This window comes from Macaca mulatta, chromosome X, assembly GCF_049350105.2.
Source record: "Macaca mulatta isolate MMU2019108-1 chromosome X, T2T-MMU8v2.0, whole genome shotgun sequence".
Classification (NCBI taxonomy): domain Eukaryota; kingdom Metazoa; phylum Chordata; class Mammalia; order Primates; family Cercopithecidae; genus Macaca; species Macaca mulatta.
Window position 1 is genome coordinate 155,920,209 of NC_133426.1, and position 24,214 is coordinate 155,944,422.

Sequence of the window (24,214 nt, forward strand, 5' to 3'; positions counted from 1 at the left end):
AGGCATGACATATCAGGCAAAATAATTAAAAACTCAAGCTCCATATTAAAAAGCTTAACTTCTGGAGTCCTAGGAAACTATCTACAACTCCTTCAATTCACCGTCTCTCCTGTACAACAAAGATTTCCCAGTGGTAGATGTCTATTTGTACTCAACATCCACTCATTCAGCACCTAATTCAGCACCTCCAAATCCTGGCCCTTAAAGAACACAGCTAAGAACAATGTGTGTATAATCATCAAGTAATAGGAATGATATTTTTAAAGCTAGAAATTATACATTCAAATGAGATTTCTCTCCTTTAACCAGTCCCCTTGGGAGGCAATGCAGTAATTCCAATGGTACTTCATTACTCAAATCATCTTTGAAGCTTTTTTCTTGGAAGCACCTTAAGAACCTGCAGTCTGATCTTCTGACTATCCCAAATGGTACTACATTTTCACTGAGGGTGGATTCGAATTTTGGAAATGGCAGTCAGTCAGAGCCAAGGTTAGTGAATAGGATGTGTGATCAAACTAGGTGGAACTATTTTGGTTGAAAATGATAGATGATCATAAAGCAATGAGATGGATCCTCTTATGTGATATGTAAACTGACTTTAAAGGGAATTCCAGATGAGTAACAAGGAGTATGAACGATGGAATAGGTTTATACATTCTCTTTCCCCAAGTAATTTCTTTGAATGACAACACTCATTTGGATGTATAAGCGCCACTAAGAGGTTTGTTTTAATTACTTACAATTTGTAAATAGAGGGTTCCTTAGTATACTGGATCTACAACGTCATGGGGGAAAGGAGTTGTCACTTAACTAGAAATATGGCATGGCATGCAGGAAAGAGCACAGGCTTCATGAGACTGACGTGGATTCGAATCTTGACTTGGATTCTTCCTGTCTGAGAAACTTCAGGGAAGTCACAAGCTGTCAAGACTTTAAAATAAGGCTGATATCTAATTTTGCAGGGTTGTTGTAAAGATCATGGATAATGGATGCAAAGCCCCTACATTGGGCCTGGCATGTGGTGGGTACTCAAGAAGTCACAGCTATTATTAACAGCAACATCAGTAAAATCAAGACCATTTTCTGACTGTAGGTGGCTTGAGAGGACAGAACAACAAATAAGCAGTCACTTGAGTGGTAAGTAGTTCATTGACAGTATTGACAGTACACTTGTGCATTGGATACTGCTTTCTTAAAAACAATAACGTGTAAAAAACATTTGCAGTAACTAACACTATATATTTTTAATTCACACAACACATGTCATCTGCAGTGCTCATACCACACGGACCTCTTCACTACCTGAACATACCAGGCACTATCATGACCCCATGCCTTTGTGTACTTTGTCCCTTCTGAGATACGGAAAGGGGCCAGCCCCTCCACACCTATGGGTATTTCTCATCAGGTGGGACAAGAGACTGAGAAAAGAAACAAGACACAGAGACAAAGTATAGAGAAAGAACAGTGGGCCCAGAGGACTGGTGCTCAGCAGATGGAGGACCCGCACCAGCACTAGCCTCTGAGTTCCCTCAGTATTTACTGATCATTATGTTTACTATCTTAGCAAGGGGAGTGTAGCAGGGCAACAGGTGGGGAGAAGGTCAGCAGGGAAACATGTGAGCAAAGGAATCTGTATCATGAATAAGTCCAAGGAAAGGTGCTGTGCCCGGATGTGCACATAGGCTAGATTTATGTTTCACTTTACCCAAACATCTCAGTGTAGCAAAGAGTAACAGAGCAGTATTGCTGCCAGCATATCTTGCCTCCAGCCACAGGGCGGTTTTCTCCTGTCTCCAAATAGAACGAATGGGAATGGTCAGCTTTACACCCAGACATTGCATTCCCAGGGACAAGCAGGAGACGGAAGCCTTCCTCTTATCTCAACTGCAAAGAGGCCTCCCTCTTTCACTACTCCTCCTCAGCACAGACCCTTTATGGGTGTCATAAGGCCCTTCCTTTCCCATGAGGCCATATCTCAGGCTGTCTCAGTGTGGGAAAACCTTGAACAATACCCAGGTTTTCTTGGGCAGAGGTCCCTGCGGCTGTCCGTAGTGCACTGTGTCCCTGGTTAATCGAGAATGGAGAATGGCGATGACTTTTACCAAGCATACTGCCTGCAAACACATTGTTAACAAGGTACATCCTGCACAGCCCTAAATCCATTAAACCTTGATTCATTACAGCACATGTTTCTGTGAGCACAGGGTTGGGGCTAAAGTTACAGGTGAACAGCATCTCAAAGCAGAAACAATTTTTCTTAGTACAGATCAAAATGGAGTTTCTTGTCTTCCTTTTCTACATAGATACAGTAACAATCTGATCTTTCTTTTCCCCACAAGATACCCTTCCAACTCTCTGGTCTGATGACAACCCTACAATTTTAGCTCAAAAGTCTGGCTCAAAAGACTAGCTCAATTCAAAACCTAGCTCAAAAGTTATTTCCATTATAGACTCTTCCCTGCCTGCTCGAGACAGAACTAGTGGCTCTGCCATTTGTACTTCTAAGACATTTGTTTTCTTTCTCTGTAATGCCTCATACTCTACTGAATTCTTATTTCCCTTTCATTTCTGCTTCTTCCACTAGGCTTATAAATTGAGAGGAGGACTATATTCCATTTATTTTTGTACTTAGAGCACCTAGTACATCGCTTGGCATGAGATAGGAACCTAGGAGATGTTTGATGAATCAATGTTCTAAATATACTTTGCAAATAACTATTAGAGGCCAGGTAGCTGCCTTTAGTGAACTATATTACCAGCAATCGCATTCCTTTTTCCTGACTTCAAACAAGGTACAAGATAACTTATATGGACTACAGAATGTCTTTTGAAGATGCAGCATATAGAAGTTTCCAAACACTACTGATCTCATCAGTACCCCATGCCCACATGACGGAACCCCTGGAGCAACATTTCTCAGCCTTTGTTCCAGTCTAGCCCACCTGAGGGATATACCACACTCTCATCAGGAGCTCACCACACAGATGACTAAGAAGGCCCAGTAGAGTTCTCACAGCCTTCCAGTGCCACATGGCTGCGAGGGTGGAAGAGCCTTCTCTGAACCAGCAACTCCCCCAAAGTAGCAGAAAATTTCAAGGCTCCGTGGTGAGTGCAGGGAGCCCACCTAATGCTACCTACTACCAGATCCCTACCACCCAAAATGCCTCAGAATCAGTTTGCCTATTCTAAGAACAGGGCTCTTTCACTGTTAGGAAGCCTCAGGCATTCAAGGAAGGACTTGTTTGTGAGTCCAGTACATCTGTTTCAGCATGTGTTAACCTGCACAACTAAAAAGCAATTATGAAAAGAAGTTCATGATCAACCAGTTCTGTGCCAGATGGAAATAGGCAGAGTGGGTCAGCTGGCAGCCCTGTACATCTGAGTGTTGACACCCGTGAATCATTCTCTGTCACTGCAGTTTCCAGAGCCTTGCCAACACGGCAATGGGTTCAGACTTACCAAGATCCAAAAGGTTGGAAAGGGGATCTGGAGCCATGACCCATGCCTTGGGACCCACCAAACCATGACAGTGACTATTTCTGTAACAAAGACATACTCTTCAAAGTAAATATAGCCATATTCTGCCTTAGTGCCATGTTATTTCCCATCTCTCCAATGGAATGGCTGCACTCTGAAGGTGGGAAGAGTGTGAGAAGAAAGAGAACCAGGCCACAGACCACCAGGAAAGCAGTGATTGAAGGCAGCAGCTCTAGATTTCTCTTATAGGCTCTGTAGAGTTATCCACTTATTTATTCAAAAAATATTTATTGAGCCAGGTACTATTCCAAGTATGCAGGCTACAATACTGACACAGTCACAGCCTTGACCCCATAGAACTTAAAGTTTAGTGGGGAGGCAGGTATTAATCAAATAAGAATCCAGACAGACACAAGGGTACAAATATGTACTATGATGGAGGAGTAGTAAATACTACAGGAACCGTAGAAACAGGGAGCAGTAAATCTGGTCAGGGAAGTCAGGAGAGCTTCCCTTAGCAAGTGCCAAGTGAGGATAAATAGCAGTTCACTAGGCCTAGAGGAGAGGAAAAGAGAGGGAAACATTCCTGGTAAAGAGAACAGTAGGTGACAAGGTTCTGGGATAGGAGGGAGATATTGAATGGATTCAAAATTAGAGGCAGGGGGCAAAGCAGTAGCATCAAGGTTTGAATCCCCAGCATAAGGTAACTTCCTGTGTACACCCCTCAGTTTTCTTTCTAGCTATTGGGAAGGCCTTCCTCAGCATTCAAGGGGACTAAAGCACATTGTCAAAAACTAGTAGTGCTCAGGAGACATGAAACACTACCAGCTAAAAAAACAAATCTGATTTACCAATAATACCTGGCCAATGTCCTCTTGAAATATCTGTAAAATTAAGGAACTCACTACCTCTGGCAACAATGAATCAGGAAAATGGCACAGTATAAAAGACCTTTAAACTTTTCAGGCAGAAATACATTTTAATCCAGGTAGAATTAAGATATTGATAAATACGTTGATAATTACTACAAATCTGCTTAGATACCAGGTATTTCATTGTAATTTCATATACTAATTTTTTTGGGGGGGAAAGGGCTAAAGGAAAAAATGGTTAAAGGTAATATCAGTGCAGCACTATTTTGCTTTGGTAACTCTGTTAGCCTGTTTGATCACTTGAGGCAGTTTCTTGTGGCTTCTGAATTATCTGTCACCTTGCAAACAAGTCATGTAGCTTTCTATTTGTAAGGCACTTTGTAATCAATCATTAATTGGCCTCCTTACCCTGCTGAGAGATTATACTCATTCTACAGATAAAACAATAGATGAGTGAGTTGCCCAAGGGCACAAAACAATTCAGTTTTTACTTAACTTTCTTATCACCATCTCCAAATAGAAGACACACATGGCTTGTCCAGCTACAGCACCAACCCTACTACCCTGCAGACCAATCCTAACCCCTTGATGCAGCAGAGGAACGGACTGCAGTTAGTTCTGTTACCTCCTCTATGCCTTCCAGGCCAGCAATGATAATGTCTGCACTGTGTTAGAGACACTGGCACTGCAGACCAGAACATGAACTCAAAGTGGAATAAGAGCACATAGAAAGTCACAATGACTCACAAGTTAAAATGTCACCATCCCTAGGGAGACTGCACCCTCAACATACAAATACTTCCCTAAAACTTCCTTTCATCCTCAACAAGCAGCCAAGACAACGGTCCCCAGAGTTGACCCCCATAGTACAGCACTGCACAGTACTGTAAGGCATCTTAAGTGTACAAGCCCTTCTTCACTCCTATGCTGAGACCGCCAGCATCTAAAGCACCTAGCATAGGTTACAGCACACAAATGTTCACTGAGCGCGTGTCTTCCCAACTAGCAAATAAGGGAAATGCATACTTCCTTCGGAGAGCAGTGCACTTAAGTGATCAGTTAGGCCAACTCCTTATTTTACAGAAGGGCCAAAGAAGGGCAGAGAATCACCCAGTTACATATGGCCTGGTCTCCAATCCAAGTCTTAGGGCTCAGTTTAGTTCCACAAACATTTTATATGCCAGATACGGTGGGTGGGAGGCGCTGGGGACACTGAGATGAGCAGGAGATGGTCTCAACTTCAGGGAGCTCACAGCCTGGGGGAAAGAACAGTTACAAAACAGTCGGGCAAGTGCAAGGACAGGCGCTTGAGTTCTTAGCCAGTGTTTTCTCCACACTGTCCACTGGGTGTTCCCCAGCTGGAAAAGAAGGCCAGCAATATCTACTTCCTGCAAATAAACTTGTAGTGAAGACTGATGAGAAAATGAGTATGGAAAATGATCAGGTTTACCCAGAAATGCATTATATAAGGCATTGCCATACCCTGACACTGACTCCAAGTATTCAACACTGTTGCAGGTATCCGTTCAACAAAGAAGCAAACAAGAGAGGGATGGGCATAAACCCAAGGAAAACCCCAAGGACTGCGCGGAACTGGAGGAAACAGCTGGGGTGGGGGTAGGGGTGTTGGGTCAAGTGAGACGGCCCTGACGCGGAGAATGGAGGGCCCGCAGCGGGGTAGAAGAGGATGGAACCGAGAGGAAGAAATTGGGACACCAATGAGGGACAGCAAGCAGAGAGGATTGGGGCTCCCTTGGGGCAGGACGGGGCCCGCGGCCGGGCAGGGGCTGAAGGCACCGGGCACGGGAGGAGGAAGCGGGCGGGCGCCGAGGCCGACTGCTTTGCCTGGGGACAGCTTGCACCCGCAGGGAGGCTCGGGCAGGCGCCCGGGTCCTCGGGCTGCAGCATCTCGCCCGCCGTGTCTCCCCGGAGCCGAACACCAGCAATTGCCCGAGCCCGCAGCGCGGACTCCCGGGGACGCCAACGACGCCGCCTCACCTCGGGTTGAAGTCCTGGAAGAGGCCCCTCAGGTTCATGGCGGAGAACTTCACCGCGGCGTCCTCCTCCTCCTCCCCCGCAGCCCGTGCTGCACAGCCTGCGCCTTACAGCGGGTTCATGGCGCCAGCTCCAGCCGCGTCCCCGCTGCTGCTCCCGCTACTGCTCCCGCCACCGCCACCGCCACCGCCGCCGCCGCCGCCGCCGCCACCGCCACCGCCCAGAGAAACCTGAGCCACCGCCCCCTGCCCCTCCTTCCGGGCTTCCGTACGGCGGCCGCGCATGCGTCCGGAGCCCCGCCCAGAGCGCACAGCGCTGAGAGGCCCCCATGCCTGGGTCTGCACGCGACCCGCCGAGGAGACGAGATGGCAGGGGGATGGAGGCTGGGAGTGAGCAGGGCACCGAGGAAGGGGATACTGACGGGCTGAAGTCCTGCAGGGAGGGAGCGCGCCGCCGAGGAGTCTGGCGGACAGGTCTTGGCAGACACCTGTCACCTTGGCCCGCGCTACCTTCTGGAGATTTTCCCCAGTGACAACTGAGCCCTGGGAGTAGTGACAACGAGTGAGACGTTGCGTTTTGGCGATGTCATCCCAGGCTTCACCTGTCACATCTGTCAACGACTCCAAAGTTTGGGTCCCAGCTTCCCTTCCAGTTCCCAAGGCAGCATGTCCAGGTATGCTGGCTATTCCCAACTCAAGCTACCTAGCCCCAAAGTCACTTCCCGTCACAACCGCCTCCCCCTCCTGGGTTCCCTTTTTCCCTTAGCAGCAGGCCTATTCGTAGGGGGATATTCAAGCAGGAGACGTGGAAATCATCCTCATTTTTCTAACCCAATTCAGAGCCTCCTTGGATCCTGTCTAAACTTTGTGGTCACTTCACACTGACGTCTGCCTCCACTCCAGGCTGCCCTACTTACAGGTACTAGGTTCATCTTCCTTGGGCAAGTCAACATCTTTGAGTCTCAGTTTTTCTCCTCTGGAGAATGGAAAGATAAAATCCTCTTTTCTAAGCGTGTTAGGAAGATTCAGTGAGATCATGTGCATAACACACTGCCTGGTACACGCTAGGTGTTCAAAGAATGCTGTTGATATCTGGTACTCTTTCAGGTGTCGGCCCCTCGAGGATTTTGTTTGCTTTTGGAATCCAAGAGCAAGACAAGCTCATAGCAGGTGACCTAGTTTACCATCTTCACTTCGGGCAGATTTAAGTTTTCATGAGCACAGCAATGTCTTAAACATTAGTCTAGTATCATTATGGATAGTAGTCATCCTTTGTTGCAATAGCAGAGTTTCACAAATGACAATTTTATACTGTTTAGCCCCAAGGGCAGCTTGAGAGAATCACAATTGCTATAGTCATACTTGGCCTTGATGTATCACCTTTCTTCTGAGAACGTAAAAACATATCATAAGTGGTAATTAAGCTTCCCAACACCCACTGGGTAATGGATATTATTATATAAGCTGATTTTAAGGATGAGTAACCCAAATCAAGTTTTCATCTGCTGAAGCACCAGGACCCTGTCTCAGACTTTTTCACCCATCTTCCTTTCCCATCATCTGGGTAAAGTCCAATGTGTAGCCCAGAGGAGGTTCTCAATAAACACTCAAATACAGACGAGGAACTAAGGTACCGAGAAGCTTGTAAAACAGACCCTGAGCAAGCCAGCAAGTAAGGGTGGAGGAGCACAGATGCAACTCAGGGTCTAGCTGAACCTGAAGTCCACACCGTTAGAAAGAGATGCTTGCCAGTGGTCAGATCAGACAGCACCATCTTCATTACCAGTGACCTTGCCCCAAGCAGGCATGAGAAGATGGTCTGCCAGTTCAGACACTTGAATAACAGGCACCGTTGTCCTTTCAAGAGCTTCATAGATAGAGACCAGGCAGGCTTCTCAGAGTCCAGATCCTTGAGGGCAGATGCTATTTTAGTGAGATCTCAGGGAGTCCTGGAGCTGAACCACCGCTCTACAGGCCCACAAGTTCAGTTTTAGCAGTTCTTCCAGAGTTGACCAGGCCCTAGAAGCTATCTAGCAAAGGCAACAGGGCATTGATGCACAAATTACTTGTCAGTGTGTTCTTTAGCTCTGACAAGGTAAATTGCCAAGAGGAACATACGAACCTGTCTGTGAGGAAATACAGGAAGAACTGGACTTTCCCGAGGCCTTACATCCCCAGTCTTCAAGAGGTGAATTACCTGGACTGCTTCTAGAAGCCCAGCCCGGTACGCTACTGGGAAAAAAAAAAGCCAGAAACCAGATGTCCATCTGGTCCTCTCTCCAGCAAGTGCAAAAGACCCTACTGACAACCCGCTGCTCACTTCAGAGCCCTCACTCAGTATCCCACCCTAGATGGAGGTCCAAAGCCTCAATGACCTGTGTAGACAGACCCACAAGTGATCCTGACATTAGAGAAAGATCCTGGGCCATATGCAGGCACCAGGATTGTTGGGAAGCTTAATTACCACTTATGAAATGTTTCTACGTTCTCAGAAGAAAGGTGACATATCAAGAGTAAGTATTACTAGTGGAGAAGATGACACCCACATCTTCTCCACTAGCAGAGTTTGACTTTATCTTTTTCTTGACTTGCCACAAAATTCCAGGGCTATCTTACTAGGGGCTCCCAGTGTTCTTCACTCAAAGGCAAGAAATGGCTCTGGATTGAAAAAGCATGACCCCCAAATAAGCCAGAAAGCATATTCTTGTGACTTTGGGGTGGGCTTAGGTTACAGTGTTCCAGAAGCATTAGTGTATATCTGACCATGGTTTTAAAGACTAACTTGGATTTGTACCACCCTTCTGATAAGTTGGTGGCTTGACCAATTCAATATTCACATTAGCTCCAATGTGGTGATATAGGATGGCTGTCCTCTGAAGAGCAAGGCCCTAGTGAAGAGAATCCTGGTGCATTTAGACACTTGGACTGGGGAGACCTGGCATAGGGGAAGAAAATGGCAGTGGAACAGCTCTCCACACCACCAAGGCTCCTTCCCTGGCTGCAGCAGTAGAATGGAGAGAGTGTGGAATTAGTAGATTCGAACTCAACACCAGCTTCACCCTTGCTCCAGTGGAGGGAGGGCCCGCTGGGATCCAGTCCCTGCAAGGTCTATGGGACTATAAAGAGCTTCTGGGAGGTCAGATTGACAAGTTCTTTAGCCAGGAAACATGGAGGTGCCAGTCTGCAAGGCTTTCTCAGTCTGGAATTCCCCACTCTAGGTTCCCTAAAGTCCACACTTTGAATGCCACCAGTTAGAGAATTGCTGAAGATGCTGGGAATTAATCCATCTGCAGAATGCAATCTCCCCCTTCCTGACAGAACCCGTTGTTTCAGACAACTTTAGCCTAACTTGGATGCACATTGAGATCTCCCTGGGAGGTGAGTAGGTCTGGAGTCTAGACAGGGATTTGGTTAAATACAGGGCTAGATTTAGGGGCTTGGAGAACTGGAGGAAGAGATTGCGGGGAGGCAACCGAAGGGACCACAGAGGTAGTAGCTATAGTTCTGCTTGGACTAGCAGCAACCCCCATGGCCTTCCAGAGCCCAGAAGGAGCCACCTCCTCAGGGAGTCTTCCCTCAGGTATCAAACTACAGTTACTGAGAGAGAAGAGGGAGGGAGGACAATCCCAAGGCCCCAGTGGACCTCCTGTCACCCAGGGTAGCCCTGGGAGTGGGTGGTTTATCATCCCTCATGGAGCAAGCTTTCTACTAAAGGAAGCAGGGGCCATTTCCTGTTGGAAGGCAGAATGGGGAGCATTTGCCTGGGCCTGCAAACCACCACGGTATCCCTTTGCTGCTTCTCTGGACCTCTCCTGATGCCAGGGTTTCCAGGAAGCCTTCCCAGCTGTGCCACATTCCTCCAGGGTGCGGTGTATGCAAAGCCCAGGTCAAGTGCACGTGGCCAAGCACATGGGGCAGACAAAAAGGCCCATGCTTGCCAAAGGTCACCAACCAGCTGCCCACATGATTCCTTTTTCTGCTTGTTCCCAACCTGCTCTCATTCTTGAATCTCCACTCACTGCTTGTCTTTCTCCCTTTGTGTTTCCACATTGGATTTCTGACACATTCCTCTGGGGCCCTCTGCCCTACTAATCAAATGCACTCTTCCTCATCTTGCCTTCCCCTAATGGATCCTTTCATCTTGGGTAGGCTGTAACCTTCACTCCTTTAGTCGCATTCATCTGACATATATCTTCCAGAGTGTCTGCTTTGTGCCGGGCGCTGTGGAAGGCACTGGGAACACACAGATATGAATAATGAAAACACAGCATTGTGCACGATAAGCATTGGGGATGTGGGAACCGCCGAGCTGAATCTGAAAGAAAAAATAACATTGCAGGGTAGGAAGAGAGGAAATGAGGTTCCAGGCAGAGTAAACAACAGTTGTAAAAGCACAGAAGTCAATGAGTGGAGGCAGGTGCACCATTTTGGAGAACAGTGTTGTCTGCAACCATCCTCCCTTCCCTTCCCACCACCCCACTCTGCCTACAGGCAGCTGTGCGTGTGCTCTCTCAGCTCTCTGCACTTGGAGGACTCAGTTCTAGAGTCCCATGATGCTTCCCCACTATGATCCTGCATCCTTGGATCCCGGTATGCAGTAGGTGCTCAGGCAATGGTTATGAAATGAATGCTGATGTTGGACAGTCACAGGGCACAGACAAAAAAGCAGTTCTTCCTCATCCCTTGCCTCAAACCAGGCAACTTGTGTCTGCAGAAACAATGGCCATTTCTTTCCAAGTTTCTAATATCTGCAGACATTATCTGTGGATACCCACATTCCCATTTTCCTACCAATCATTGACATGTTGAGGTTTTTTGTGTCTTCTTATAAAACAACTTATACTGTGCTTGTACAGTTCTAAGATGTGAGATGAACCATCTATTTAATAACAGATATTCAGGGGAAAAACCCTGCATGAATCAATGTACTTATGCATCTTATGATCTATACTCTTTCAGAAATATTACCATGTACAGGAGAAGGTGCACCTTAGATGTTCAGCATTAATTGCTCCTTCTTACTGATCATGAGAAGGCCTACTCTGGGCCATCTAATTGTTGTTATGAGTTGAATTGTACCCTCCAAAATATACCCTTCAATATGCTGAAGTCCTAATCCCCAATACCTGTGAAGGTGACCTCACTGGTAATAGGGACTTTGCAGCTGTAATAAAGTTAAAATGAGGTCATTGGAGTGGGCCCTTAATCCAGTATGACTAATGTCCTTGTAAGAAAAGGGAAAATGAGACACAGACCCAGAGAGAAAACAGCCATGTGAAACTGAAGCCAGAGACTGGAGTGATGCTGCCACAAGCCAAGGAATACCTGGGGCTACCAGAAGCTGGAATAGGCAAGGAAAGATCTTCGCCTAGAGCCTTCAGAGGGAGCACAACCCTGCCAACACCTTGATATTGGGCACTGAACCTCCAGAACTGAGAGAGAATTAATTGGTGTTGTTTTATACCACACACTTTGTGGTACGATACTTTGGTATGGCAGTCCCAGGGAACTAGTGCAATCTTAACCAGTGCTCTGAAGTTGTGCTATGGTTTGGTTTGGCTGTGTCCCCACCCAAATCTCATCTTGAATTGTAGTTCCCCGTATCCCCACGTGTCATGGGAGGGATCTACTGAGAGTTAATTGAATCATGGGGGCAGTTACCCTCATGCTGTTCTTGTGATATTGAGTGAGTTCTCACAAGATCCGATGGTTTTGTAAGAGGCCTTTTCCCTTTTTGCTCAGCTTTTCTTCTTGCTGCTGCCATGTGAAGAAGGACGTGTTTGCTTCCCCTTCTGCCATGATTATAAGTTTCCTGAGGCCTCCCCAGCCCTGCAGAACTGTGAGTCAATTAAACCTCTTTTCTTTATAAATTACCCAGTCTCTGGTATTTCTTCATATCAGCATGAGAATGGACTAATACACCCCATTTTTCAGATGAGGAAGCTGGCAGATCACTAGGGGTCAGGCATAGAAAAGGTGCAGCCGGAACAACTAATATTTTATAGCCTGTATGAGTCGGGGTTCTCTAGGGGGACAGAACTAGTAGGATATATATGTGTATATATATTTAAAGGTGAGTTTATTAGGTATTAACTCACACAATCACAGGATCCCACAATAGGCTGTCTGCAAGCTGAGGAGCAAGGAGACCCAGTCCAAGCCCCAAAACTGAAGCCCTTGGAGACCAATGTTCAAGGGCAGGAAGCATCCAGCATGGGAGAAAGATACATCCAGCATGGGAGAAAGATACATCCAGCATGGGAGGCTAGGCCAGTCTAGTCTTTTCACGTTTTTCTGCCTGGTTTATATTCTAGCCATGCTGGTAGCTGATTAGATGGTTCCCACCCCGATTAAGGGTGGGTCTGCCTTTCTCAGCCCACTGACTCAAATGTTAATCTCCTTTGGCAACACCCTTACAGACACACACCCAGGATCAATACTTTGTATCCTTCAATTCAATCAAGTTGACACTCAGTATTAACCATCACAGAGTCTTACCCAAACCACTCAGAGGTGGCTTCCAGTTCATTATGCGGGCATAATTATGTCCTCAGAGACATAATTCCTCTTCTGGCTGCTTTCTGGGAGGAAATGGAGAAAAGGAAATTGGAAATACTATTGGCTCAAGAGAGGTTTGCAGTTGACAAGTAGGTAACCCTAGGCTGATTCAAACCTTGAAAATGATTGTGTGAGCAACAATAGTTTTTTTTAAAAAAAATATCAATAGTTTTGGAGGTATAGTTGATTTTTGGTTACATGGATACATTCTTTAGAGGTGATTTCTGAGATTTTGGTGCACCCGTCCATCACCTGAGCAGGGTACACTGTGCCCAATATGTAGTCTTTCATCCCTCACCCCTGCCTATCCTTCCCCCTGAGTCCCCAAAGTCTATTATATCATTCTTACACCTTTGCATCCTCTTAGCTTAGATCTCACTTCTAAGTGAAAACATACAATGTTTGGTTTTCTGTTCCTATGTTACTTCATTTAGAATAACGGCCTCGAGGTCCATCCAAGTTGCTGCAAAGGCCATTATTTTGTTCTGCTTTATGGCTGAGTAGTATTTCATGGTGTCTATATACCACATTTTCTTTATTCACTTGTTGGTTGACGGACATTTAAGTTGGATCCATATTTTTGCAATTGTGTATTGTGCTGTTATAAACACACGTGTGCATGTGTCTTTTTCATATAGTGACTTCTTTTCCTCTGGGTAGATACCCAGTAGTAGGGTTGTTGGATCAAATGGTAGTTATACTTTTAGTTCTTTAAGGAATCTCCATACTGTTTTCTATAGTTGTACTAGTTTACATTCCCACCAGCAGTGTAAAAGTGTTCCCTTTTTACCACATTTATGCCAGCATCTTTTTTTAAAATTTTTAAATTATGACCATTCTTGCAGGAGTAAGGTGGTATCTCACTGTGGTTTTAATTTGCATTTCCCTGACAATTAGTAACAATGGTTTTTAAATAATCATGTGGAGGGCCAACCTGCAAGTACAAGCTGTGACAGAGATAATTTGGAATGTGGCTCCAGCATTCCTCAAAACTATGAACTTGGGAGGCCAGGAGAAGGCACAGTGTGGAACCTTTTCTTTGGCATTCAGGGTGTCCAGCCAGAGGACTGTCCCTCACAAAACTTTGGGGTGTTGGGTTGAATGCAAGGAGGGTGGGCCTGGAAGATGTCTTAGAAGCCTCCCTCGTGGTCAACACCCACAGATCCATGTATTGATCCTGGCCCCAGTTCAGTGACTCTGACTTTTGCCCCAGCCGGGGCTAGAACAAGTTATATCTGCACAGTTCCGAGATGTGAGATGAACTACCCACGACAACAGATTTTCAGGAGAAGAAAGCTGTACCAGTCAATGCACATGTAGAATCTAAGACAAATATTGGTACAGAAACATTAAAAACAATAAATGGAGGCATTTAAAACAAATATACATGGATAGGAAGATTCAGTATTGTTAAGATGTCAGTTCTTCCTAACTTCATCTATATATTTAACAAAATCCCAATTAAAATCCAGCAATTTATTGTGTCGATGTCAACAAAGGCAAGGGCTGACAAGAGCCAGGCAGGAGATCAGCTCCTTGCCAAGGAGGCTGGAGTTCAGAGTAGGGTGTTAGCCATGGCTGGTGGAACAGGGAGGTTTCTGAGGGAAGCGAGACCTTGTCTGAGAGGCCTCCCACCAGCCCCTCAGTGGGCAGGCTCAGGGCATCTGGAAACCCTCAAGACCTATCCACGGATGGGCACAAGGAGACTCCCATCTGCTCTGCCCTGCCATGGTCAAGATTGGCTCTGTCCTGTGTGGTGTGTGCCCACACTGGGGGCTGCTGTGGAGGATGCTGGACCCTGTAAATGCTTCCAGGGGAGGCTGTGGGGATGTGTGGAACATCCTAGCTGCTCCAGCCCCTCAGTCCTTAGGAAACATAGGGTGAGCACTCTCCACACACATTGGCTCTAAGAAGGGACATGCAGTGTCCCTGTTTCCAGCAGTGTCCTTGCTTCCAACCTGGAGTGCCACATAGGCATCTGCCCCTGGCCATTCCCAGGAGCACCTGGCTCATAACATGGTCCAGCCTTGTTCTGCTCCCATGCCCCTCTCCCCACAGCCAGCCCAGGGCAGTACAGCTGGATTTGGCAGGTGCTCCTCCTCACGTATCTCCTGGGGTAGCTGTTCCTCAGCGTGGCCTAATCCCTCAGGACCCCAAAACCCTCTCACACCAAGCTCCTTTCTAAATCCTAATGTGGGTCTAGGAGTATTCTGGGGACCACGGAGTGTCCCGATGTTCACTGCCCCCACCATCCGCTATAGCCTTTAGTCTTCTTTAACTGCCTGTCTGGGGATACAGAGGCCCTAGCTGCCTCTGCTAGGACACCCCAGCCACACCTCTCTGGATCAACCTCAGAAAGCAAAACCTCATTGTCACCCATTTAAGGTAATCAGTTAATCAAAAGCCAGGCATTACATGGGGGATTATTTGAATAGTACCTCCTAATCATAGTGATTTGTCACTCATCACACTGCAATGATTATTATTTACCAACTACTAGGAGACTCGCCAAAAACTTCATCATCTCCTGCCAGTTCTACCACAATATCTTGGAAGGGGATTCCTTACTGGGGAATTTCAAATGATGATATTTGCGTGTTAACATAATCATCAGATCCTATCTTGGGCCCAGTGGTTGTTAGTAGAGATAAGAATGGTAAAGCTGTAAACAGGGCCAACTGAGGCCAGGTATTGGGGAGTATGGGCTAGTTTGGGCACAGCAACAGGAGAAGGAAACCCCTGGTCTCAACTGAGATTTTGGCTATTTTGGCCACTGCCTTCCACCCATACTGAGGAGAACAACACAACTTTCAGAAGCCTGAAGATTGCAGGTAACATGAAAAACTTCCTATAGTCAGCATCCTGTAGGGTGATTCCTACTCATGGCCTTAAATGCACAGAATCTGGTTTCTTACATCTAAGGGAGCAAATGTGTATGACAACTCCTAGGTGTAGAGTGATCTGTGTTCTGTGTTGTTATGGTTTGAGAATGCATTGCTTCTGCAGCACCTTCAATAGAAATGACTGTCACAAAATAATGTGTCTGCTCATATTTCAGTGGCAAAGAGTCATCACATGACCCTTCCTAACTTCAAAAGGACTGTGATGTTCCCCTGTGTTCAGGAAGGAAAGGAGGATAAGACATAGATGAGCACTTGTGTTCTCTCCCATAAACTGTTTTGCAGATGTCCAACATAAAGCAACTACAATTAATCCTTGAACAATGTGGGAGTTAGGGGCACTGACCCTCCATGCAGTCAAAAATCCACCTATAACTTTTGCCTTCCCCAAAACTTAACTAATAGGCTATTGTCGACTGGAAGCCTTATTGATGATGTAAACAGTTGATTAACAGGTATTTTTGTGTATTATGTGTATAATACACTGTATTCTAACAATAAACTATAAAAAAGAAAATGTTACTAAGAAAATCATAAGAAGGAGAAAATGTATTTACTATCATTAAGTGGAAGTAAATCATCACGAAGATATCATCTTCACATTGAGTAGGCTGAGGAAAAGGAAGAGGAGGGGTTAGTCTTGCTGTCTCAGGGCTGGCAGAGGAGGAAGAGGTATCAGGGGAAGCAGGAGAGGCAGGCACACTCAGTGTAATTGAGTGAAAATAAGTTGTAATTTTCTTTTTTTTTAATCTAAAAATGTTTCTATATGGTACCAGTCTTTCTTCCACTGTTTGTTTTCGTTTCACTGCCCACATCACAGAAGGGTCCATGTCATAAAAGGAGTCAAAAGCAGTCTTAAAAAATTGGAATCCTTCTGCCAGATTGTCTAGTGTTAATTTTTTTTTCCTGGCGCTGTTTCTTATACATCTTTTTCCTCATGATCTGTCACTGGTTTGGAAACACTGATCTCCATCAAGTCACTTTCTGTTATTTCCTCTGGCATGGTGTCTATTAGCTCTTGAATTTTTTCAAGATTGGTATCTTGAAATCTTTTACACTCCATCTTTTGGACCATATCCACAACCTCTTTCGTTATTTCCTTATTTGTCTCTGTCATAAATCCTGTGAAGTCATGCACAACATCTGGGCATAGTTTTCTCCAGCAGAAATTTATTGTTTAAAGTTTGATGGCTTTCACAGATTTTCTATAACAATAATGGCATCTTCAATGGTATAACCCTTCCAGACTTCCACATTTTTTCTCTATCGGAGTTCTCTTCCATAGCATTGACAGTCCTTTCCATAGAGTACCATGTGTAGTGAGCCTTAGAGGTCCTTATCACCCCCTGAGTTAGAGGCTGAATTAGAGACCTTGTGTTTGGGGATAACTTCGATCATTTCAGCACCTTCAGTGTTGAACTCATTGGGTTCTGGGTGGCCAGGGACATTGTCTAATATCAAAAGAACTTTAAAAGGCAGTCACTTACTGCCAAAGCACTTCCTGTCTCCAGGGACAAAGCATCGATAGAACCAATCCAGAAAAAGTGTTCTAATTGTCCAGGCTTTCTTGTTGTACAACCCAAAGACTAGAAGCTGGTGTTTTATCTTTCCCTTTCAAGGTTTGAGGGTTAGCAACTTTATAGATAAGGACAGTCCTGATCACAAACTTGACTGCATTTGCATAAAACAATAGAGTTAGCCTATTGCTTTGTGCCTTAAATCCTGGTGCTCACTTCTCTTCCTCTTCCTCACTAATTAATGTCCTTTGTGGCATTTTTCCCCCCAGAGTAGGGTATTTTCATCTGCATTAAAAACCTGTACAGGCAGATATCTTTTCTCCTCAATGATTTTCTTAATGACGTCTGGAAACTTGTCTGCTACCTCTTGGTTAGTAGAAGCTTCTTTTCCTGTTATCCTGACATTTTTCAAGCCAAACCTTTTTCTAAGATTATCAGACCATTGCCTCTAGCCCAGTTTAGTGCAATACTTGTTTAGTGCAATACTTTAAAACTTGAATAACACCATCGGATCTATACAATGTGCCACTAGTGATGCTAGAATTCCTGCCAATAAGCAGAGAAAAGAAATAACATTACAAGAAAAGTTGAATTGCTTAACATGTACAGTAGATTGGGTTTGCAGCTGTAGTTGCCCACTGCTTCCAGATTAATGAAATCAGCATAATAAGCATTGTAAAAACAAAAGAAAAAAGAAAAAGAAATTCATGAAGCTGTTTCTGCAACTACATCAGCAGGTGTCAAAACCTTGCACATTTTGTGAAACACCTTTTTATCTCATATGGAAAATGCAGCCTTTATGTGGTGCAGAATTACCACAAGAAAGGCATACCTATAGATTCTAATATGAATCCAGAAAAAGCCGTCATATGATATATATAATATATATCATATATATCCTATATGAGATATCTATATGATATATCATATATATCCTATATGATATCTCATATATGAGATATATCATATATGTCCTATATGATATATCACATATGAGATATATCATATGATATATGATATATATCATAAATATATGGGATATATCATAAATGATATATATCATAAATATATGAGATATGATATATATCATAAATATATGAGATGATATATAGGATGTATATCATACAGGACATATATGACATATATCATACAGGACATATATGACATATATAGGACGTATATGACATATCATATAGGACGTATATGACATATATCATATAGGACATATATGACATATATAGGACGTATATGACATATCATATAGGACGTATATGACATATCATATAGGATGTATATGACATATCATATAGGACGTATATGACATATCATATAGGACGTATATGATATATATACCTGTGCTTTGCCCAAACGTGCCCATACTCCCCAATATCTGGCCTCAGTTGACCCAGTTTATATATGTGTGTATATATATACATGAAATTATATACACATAATTTCATTTTATTATGTATATATTTAAATATATATATATTCACATAATAAAATTATCAAACCATCCTTTGCTGGCATTATATTCTCCAGCTTTATATTCTTCACATTTCTTTTGCTTTAAGTTATCATATAATGACTTGGCTTTTTCTGGATTCATATTAAAGTCTATAGGTGTACCTTTCTTGTGGTAATTCTGTACCACATAAAGGCTGCATTTTCCATATGAGATAAAAAGGTGTTTCACAAAATGTGCAAGGTTTTGACACCTGCTGATGTAGTTGCAGAAATAGCTTCATGAATTTCTTTTTCTTTTTTCTTTTGTTTTTACAATGCTTATTATGCTGATTTCATTAATCTGGAAGCAGTGGGCAACTACAGCTGCAAACCCAATCTACTGTACATGTTAAGCAATTCAACTTTTCTTGTAATGTTGTTTCTTTTCTCTGCTTATTGGCAGGAATTCTAGCATCACTAGTGGCACATTGTATAGATCCGATGGTGTTATTCAAGTTTTAAAGTATTGCACTAAACATGATGAAAAATGTGTGAGAACCATGAGAGATCACTTTTTACTGCTATAGGCAATTTACTGGAGAGACAAACTCCTCACATGGAGATAATTAGCATACCATGACTTTTCAAGCAGATACAAGAACACTTGAGCTCACTGCAATAGCAACAGGAGGTGGCTATGAAATTATTACAGTAGCACAGCTTATGCTATAGTTAATTCTATGTAGTTAAGATTTAATACTACATCTCAACATTTGTTTACATTTATCTTGACTGTGAATAATACCATGTATGGTCTGTAACTTTTTGTGTGCATAAATTTTGATAAATTTTAACCTTTTACAATAGACTTCATATATTTTATGGTACTAAATAACAAAATAGCCTAGTATCCACATATATTTTATTCATTCATGACATAACTCTTTTCTTTTTTGTATCTCTAGGCTATGCAGTTTGTGAGTTTTTTGAAATTGTTGCAAACTCCAAAAAAATTCCAATATATTTATTTTTAAAAGTCTGTGTATAAGTGAACCCACACAGTTCAAACCCATGTTGTTCAAAGGTCAACTGTATTATAATTTATTACTACAGCAATCCTCTTCATTTCTGGGAGGAATTTCTGAAAAGGCCAGATTTGCTTCAAAATTCCCCAGCTTTTTCAAGTACCTACTTATTATGTGACAGATGCTTCAAATACAAGATCACATCTAATTTTCAAATAATTCTAGAAATCTCATCAAGGGAAGGTTCACCTTCTTCACTCAGTGGCACATTTCCGCACTTCCCTTTGCAATAACTTCTAATCTTAGTAGGTTGAGATTTTTACCCTTTTTGATTCATGGTCAAAATTTTAACTTGTGAGTCTTTGTTACTGTCCACATAACTGAATTTACCTGAAGACTTGTGCAAGTGCCATTAGGCACATTGCAAGCAAGGATTTTCCTGTGGAGAGGTACAAAGACAAGAGATAGTAGAAATATAGTTATTTTTTTCTTTTTAAATCAGAGCTAGCATGTCCAAAAAGGAAGCATTTTTCACCTCCTTGGAGGGTTCCAGGGTTTTTAGAAATTCCACTTCAGTAGATTTTTTCTTCCTACAGTGGTTTACATTGTCTTTCTGCATCTACAAGCTTTGATGTTTGACCACCTAGGTAAACTTATTAACCTGTGTGTATTCAGTGGAAAGTCTAATAAGACATTTTATTAAAATCCTACTGCAATATCTAGATGCTTTCAAAAACCTTTCTCTAACTTTACATTTCAGTAACAAGAAGGAATACGTTGTGTGCCAAATCAGACCCTACACCCATTTGAAAAAGTTTCAGAGTATATTTTGACTCTCAGGCGTATAACCAGGCATCTGAACATCACTGTCCAAGTGAACTTTTATGTCAAAGAGGCTGTTGCCATTAGAAGAGTTCCAGGGTGAGCAATGTGACAGCCACAGGACGTTTGCAGGGAGCAGGCATGCTCTATGTCAGGGGGAAGGCAGGTGATTCTGGGCCATTCCACTGGGAGCAAGGCAGAGTTTTCAGACGACCATTTTCACATTCTTACTTTAGGTCAGCTTTTAGTGTCTTGACCTCAGTATTCTTCTTTTTGTCACCTTAGAGACACTCTGCAATGCTTACTACAAAAATGAATTACAAGTCAGAAGGCAGACCTCAAGCTGGGAAGAATGGGAATAGCATGGTCTCTAGATGAATCAGGCCAGGGATCAGCGTGATCTCTAGATGAATCAGGCCAGAGATCTGGTGCCAGTCTGTCACTCACTAGCTATGTGATCCTGGGAAATTACTAAGCCCAGTGAGCCTCAGCTTCTTTATCTATAACATGTGTTTGGTACTTCTTATAATAGACTATTAGAATATAAGAAATTTATTAAAACACTTGGCACAGTGCCTGACATACATTGCATCTTTAATAAGTATCATTTATTTCTAATATTATTTTGACCCCAGATTTTGGAAAATATTTTTGTTTTCCAGGACATCTCAGAGAATTTGCAGTTGAATGGGAAACAGAATTATCACTAAAAAATGCTGCTTAGTAAATGTCCCTTGAAGAGGATTCATTATTTAATTAGGTGTTAGGGAGTCTTCCATAGCTGAGTGCAACTCACTAACTTTAAGATCCTAGAATTTGGGTCACAAACTCCTTTCTTCCCTCCCAGCTTCTGTTTCATTCAAACCACTATTTTTCATTCACCTCATTCATATCATCCCCACCAAAAGTATAGCCATTTCAGTGGAGTCAGCTGTACACCAAACCAGGCAGAAGAGTACCTGGCCAGTGGCTTCTGGGCCTCCCTTCCTGGGAGATTCATGCTTATCTCTTAAGAAATTCTTGCAGATGGCAGATGTTGGGTATCAATCAGCTACCTCTTACACTGTGTTCAACCACACTGGGACAAAAGTGCAGGACACTTTCCATTCCTGCCCCTGATGGAGACTCCTCTCTGCTACATCCACCACTCAAAAGGAACTTCTCAGAGCAGTTTTTCATTCCAGGCTTTTCTCTCACCCTCTGAGACTCATGGTCTGAGATGCTGGCCCTTGTCAGCTTCATTATAATCAACTCTTCAAGAAGGAACTACAGTTTCCCAAAGATCAAAATGCCCCAGCTCAGGGCATTTAACTTCACCATTCTCACCCAGAGCCCCACACCCTCACCTCTCTCTTACTTTTCCTCTGCGTCTTAGAGGACATCTCACCACCATAATTACATGACTGCAGCTCCTAGACTCTACAACTCTAAGGGTAGGGGTTTCTCTGGCTTATTCTAGTAACTCCACTATAACCCAGAGCCTTCCAAAGAGGAGATGCTCATAAAAGTTGTGGAAAGAAAGAGTCAGTGAGCAGGTCTTTTAAGTTGTAATTTCTCCTACAACCTTGAAAAAGTGAAGCAAATCCAGGTATACGTATATGTTTCAATTTTATAGAACAACAAATGAAAATGAACAAAAAGGCTAGAATTAGCACACTTTTCCTTTTATTTCTCTATTTTATGGCCCCATCAATCTTACTGATAATTTCTTACATTTGCCAAGAAAATATCTATTCCAATGCCATGGTATATTGTTCTAAGTCACAAAGCAATATGGAAGGTTTCCCAGTATGTCTCACTGAAGGCAGCAGTGATCAGACTGGAGTGGATGCTACCATCACATGAGCTACAACAGGGAGGTGCAGCCAGGGCTGCACACTCCTTGGAACCAGCGTGAGGCAGGGACAAGTGGGAGCCCTGCTCCTTCTGAGTTGGTGGAGTGGGAGCTCCCTGGGTGCAGCCACAGCCACCCAAGTTGCAGCTTTGGATACAGACCTCCCGCTTCGTGGAGCAGACAGGAGCCTCACTCCCCTGGGTGCAGCTGCAGCCACCCGAACCATGGTTGCAGACCCAGACATCCTGCCCCATGGAGCAGGCAGGAGCCCCACCCCCCTCCCCTGGGCACAGCTGCAACCGCCCAAACCATGACTGCAGATTCTGGCATACCTGCACTCTTGGGGGCCCAGGAAGGCCCCCACTGCTCTGGCAGGGTCAGAAATGCCTGCTCCTACTCCTGGCTTCTCCCTGCTATCACTAACCACTCCAGACTCAGAGCAAAGTTGGGCCAAGCCCAGTTGCTGTCACAGCCTGGCTGGGTGTGCACACACTCGGGGCAGTGCTGACACATCAGCCCCCTGCTGGCTTGGACCCCTATGGAATTCGGCCACCAATGAGCATAATAGGGAAGCTGATGGGGTGGTGAGGGCAGCTCATAACTGGCCTGTGGGCATCCCTTGGCACCTATGGCCTGGGCTCTGTGAATGACAGCAGGAGGCAGACAGGTTCCTGGGCAGAAGGGAGTGAGTCCCTGGTGAGGCCCCACCTTCAGGCCAGGGAGGGCCTGAAGTCTGGCGACTGGGCTGCCTGTCCTGTGGACCAGAGTGGGAACTTGTGGTGCCTTTTCTGGGCCCACACATGGCCACCTATGTACCAATTGGCTTGCACTTCCTCCCTTCTGAGGCCCCAAAATCCCCAGGCTCAGCCAGAGGTGAGCAGATGTCAGGACAACCAGCTTCAGAGAGGAGCTATCCACTCTAGGGCCTCCTCTCTGCTGGAAGCGGCAGAGACGGGAGGACTTGCCTGCAGAGAGAAGCTTCCCACTCCAGGGTCTCCTCTCTGCTAGAAGCTGAACACTTGTTGGGACACCCTGCCTGCAGGAAGGAGCTGCTGCCTGCAGGAGACTAAGCTGTTCTATTGCTCATTAAAGCTCCTCTTCATCTTGCTCACTCTCCATTTGTCTGTGTACCTCGTTCTTCCTGGTCATAAGACAAGAACTCGGGACCCATTGAATAGCTGAGCTAAAAGAGCTGTAACACAAACAGACTGAAACATACCCCTTGCTCACCATGTTGCGAGCAAAGAGAAGGAGATAAGAGCTGTGGCTGGCCCATCAGGGACCCCAGACCTGGGAGCTCCCTGAGCCAGGGCTGTGACTCCCTCTTTGGGGCGATTCCTGGCATCTCCAAGCTTCCAGGTGCCACCATATTCTGCAGTGCCAGATGTGGAAGCTGCTTGTGGTGTGCCTGGCCCAGCTGCAGGTTTGTGGAGAGCCAATACCTGTGCCAGTGTCTAGAGCTGCCTGCCCCACTGCAGCAGCTGGCATGTCGGACTTTGTACCATGGCTGGACCCCACAGTCACTCACACAACCCTTGCCATTCCACACCTGACTCGCCCTTGGTGGGAATGGGATCCAGACTGGTAGTGTGAGCTGGGCACAGCATGCCGGGTTGAGTGACCCAAACAAGCCCAGCAAGTCCAAGCAAAATTCAGGCAAAGGTGCCACTGGCCACAGAGGTTTCTTGCCAGAAAAATGACACCCCAAAGGTCCCATAACATTACAAAATAACAAACTCTTATGCATGAAATGGATTAGTAAAAAT

At 44.5% G+C, this 24,214-nt stretch overlaps 1 protein-coding gene and 1 long non-coding RNA gene across 5 annotated transcripts in view; one reads left to right on the forward strand and one right to left on the reverse strand.

Moving 5' to 3' along the window:
- The window catches only part of TMEM185A (transmembrane protein 185A), a 33,387-nt gene extending 26,750 nt beyond the window's left edge, over positions 1 to 6,637 (reverse strand). The window contains exon 1 of one of the 4 annotated variants that reach the window (XM_077987828.1): positions 6,351 to 6,637. In XM_077987828.1, coding sequence (XP_077843954.1) covers positions 6,351 to 6,388 — 38 coding nt within the window. In that variant the 5' untranslated portion in view covers positions 6,389 to 6,637. The remainder of the gene's footprint in view (positions 1 to 6,350) is intronic. The other 3 variants (XM_077987831.1, XM_077987830.1, NM_001257432.1) reach the window with 3 other exon arrangements.
- A 5-nt stretch (positions 6,638 to 6,642) lies between these two features.
- The window catches only part of LOC144338456 (uncharacterized), a 34,205-nt gene continuing 16,633 nt past the window's right edge, over positions 6,643 to 24,214 (forward strand). Inside the window, exons 1-2 of the long non-coding RNA XR_013412631.1 lie at positions 6,643 to 7,020; positions 12,089 to 12,185. This is a non-coding gene — a long non-coding RNA (uncharacterized LOC144338456). The remainder of the gene's footprint in view (positions 7,021 to 12,088; positions 12,186 to 24,214) is intronic.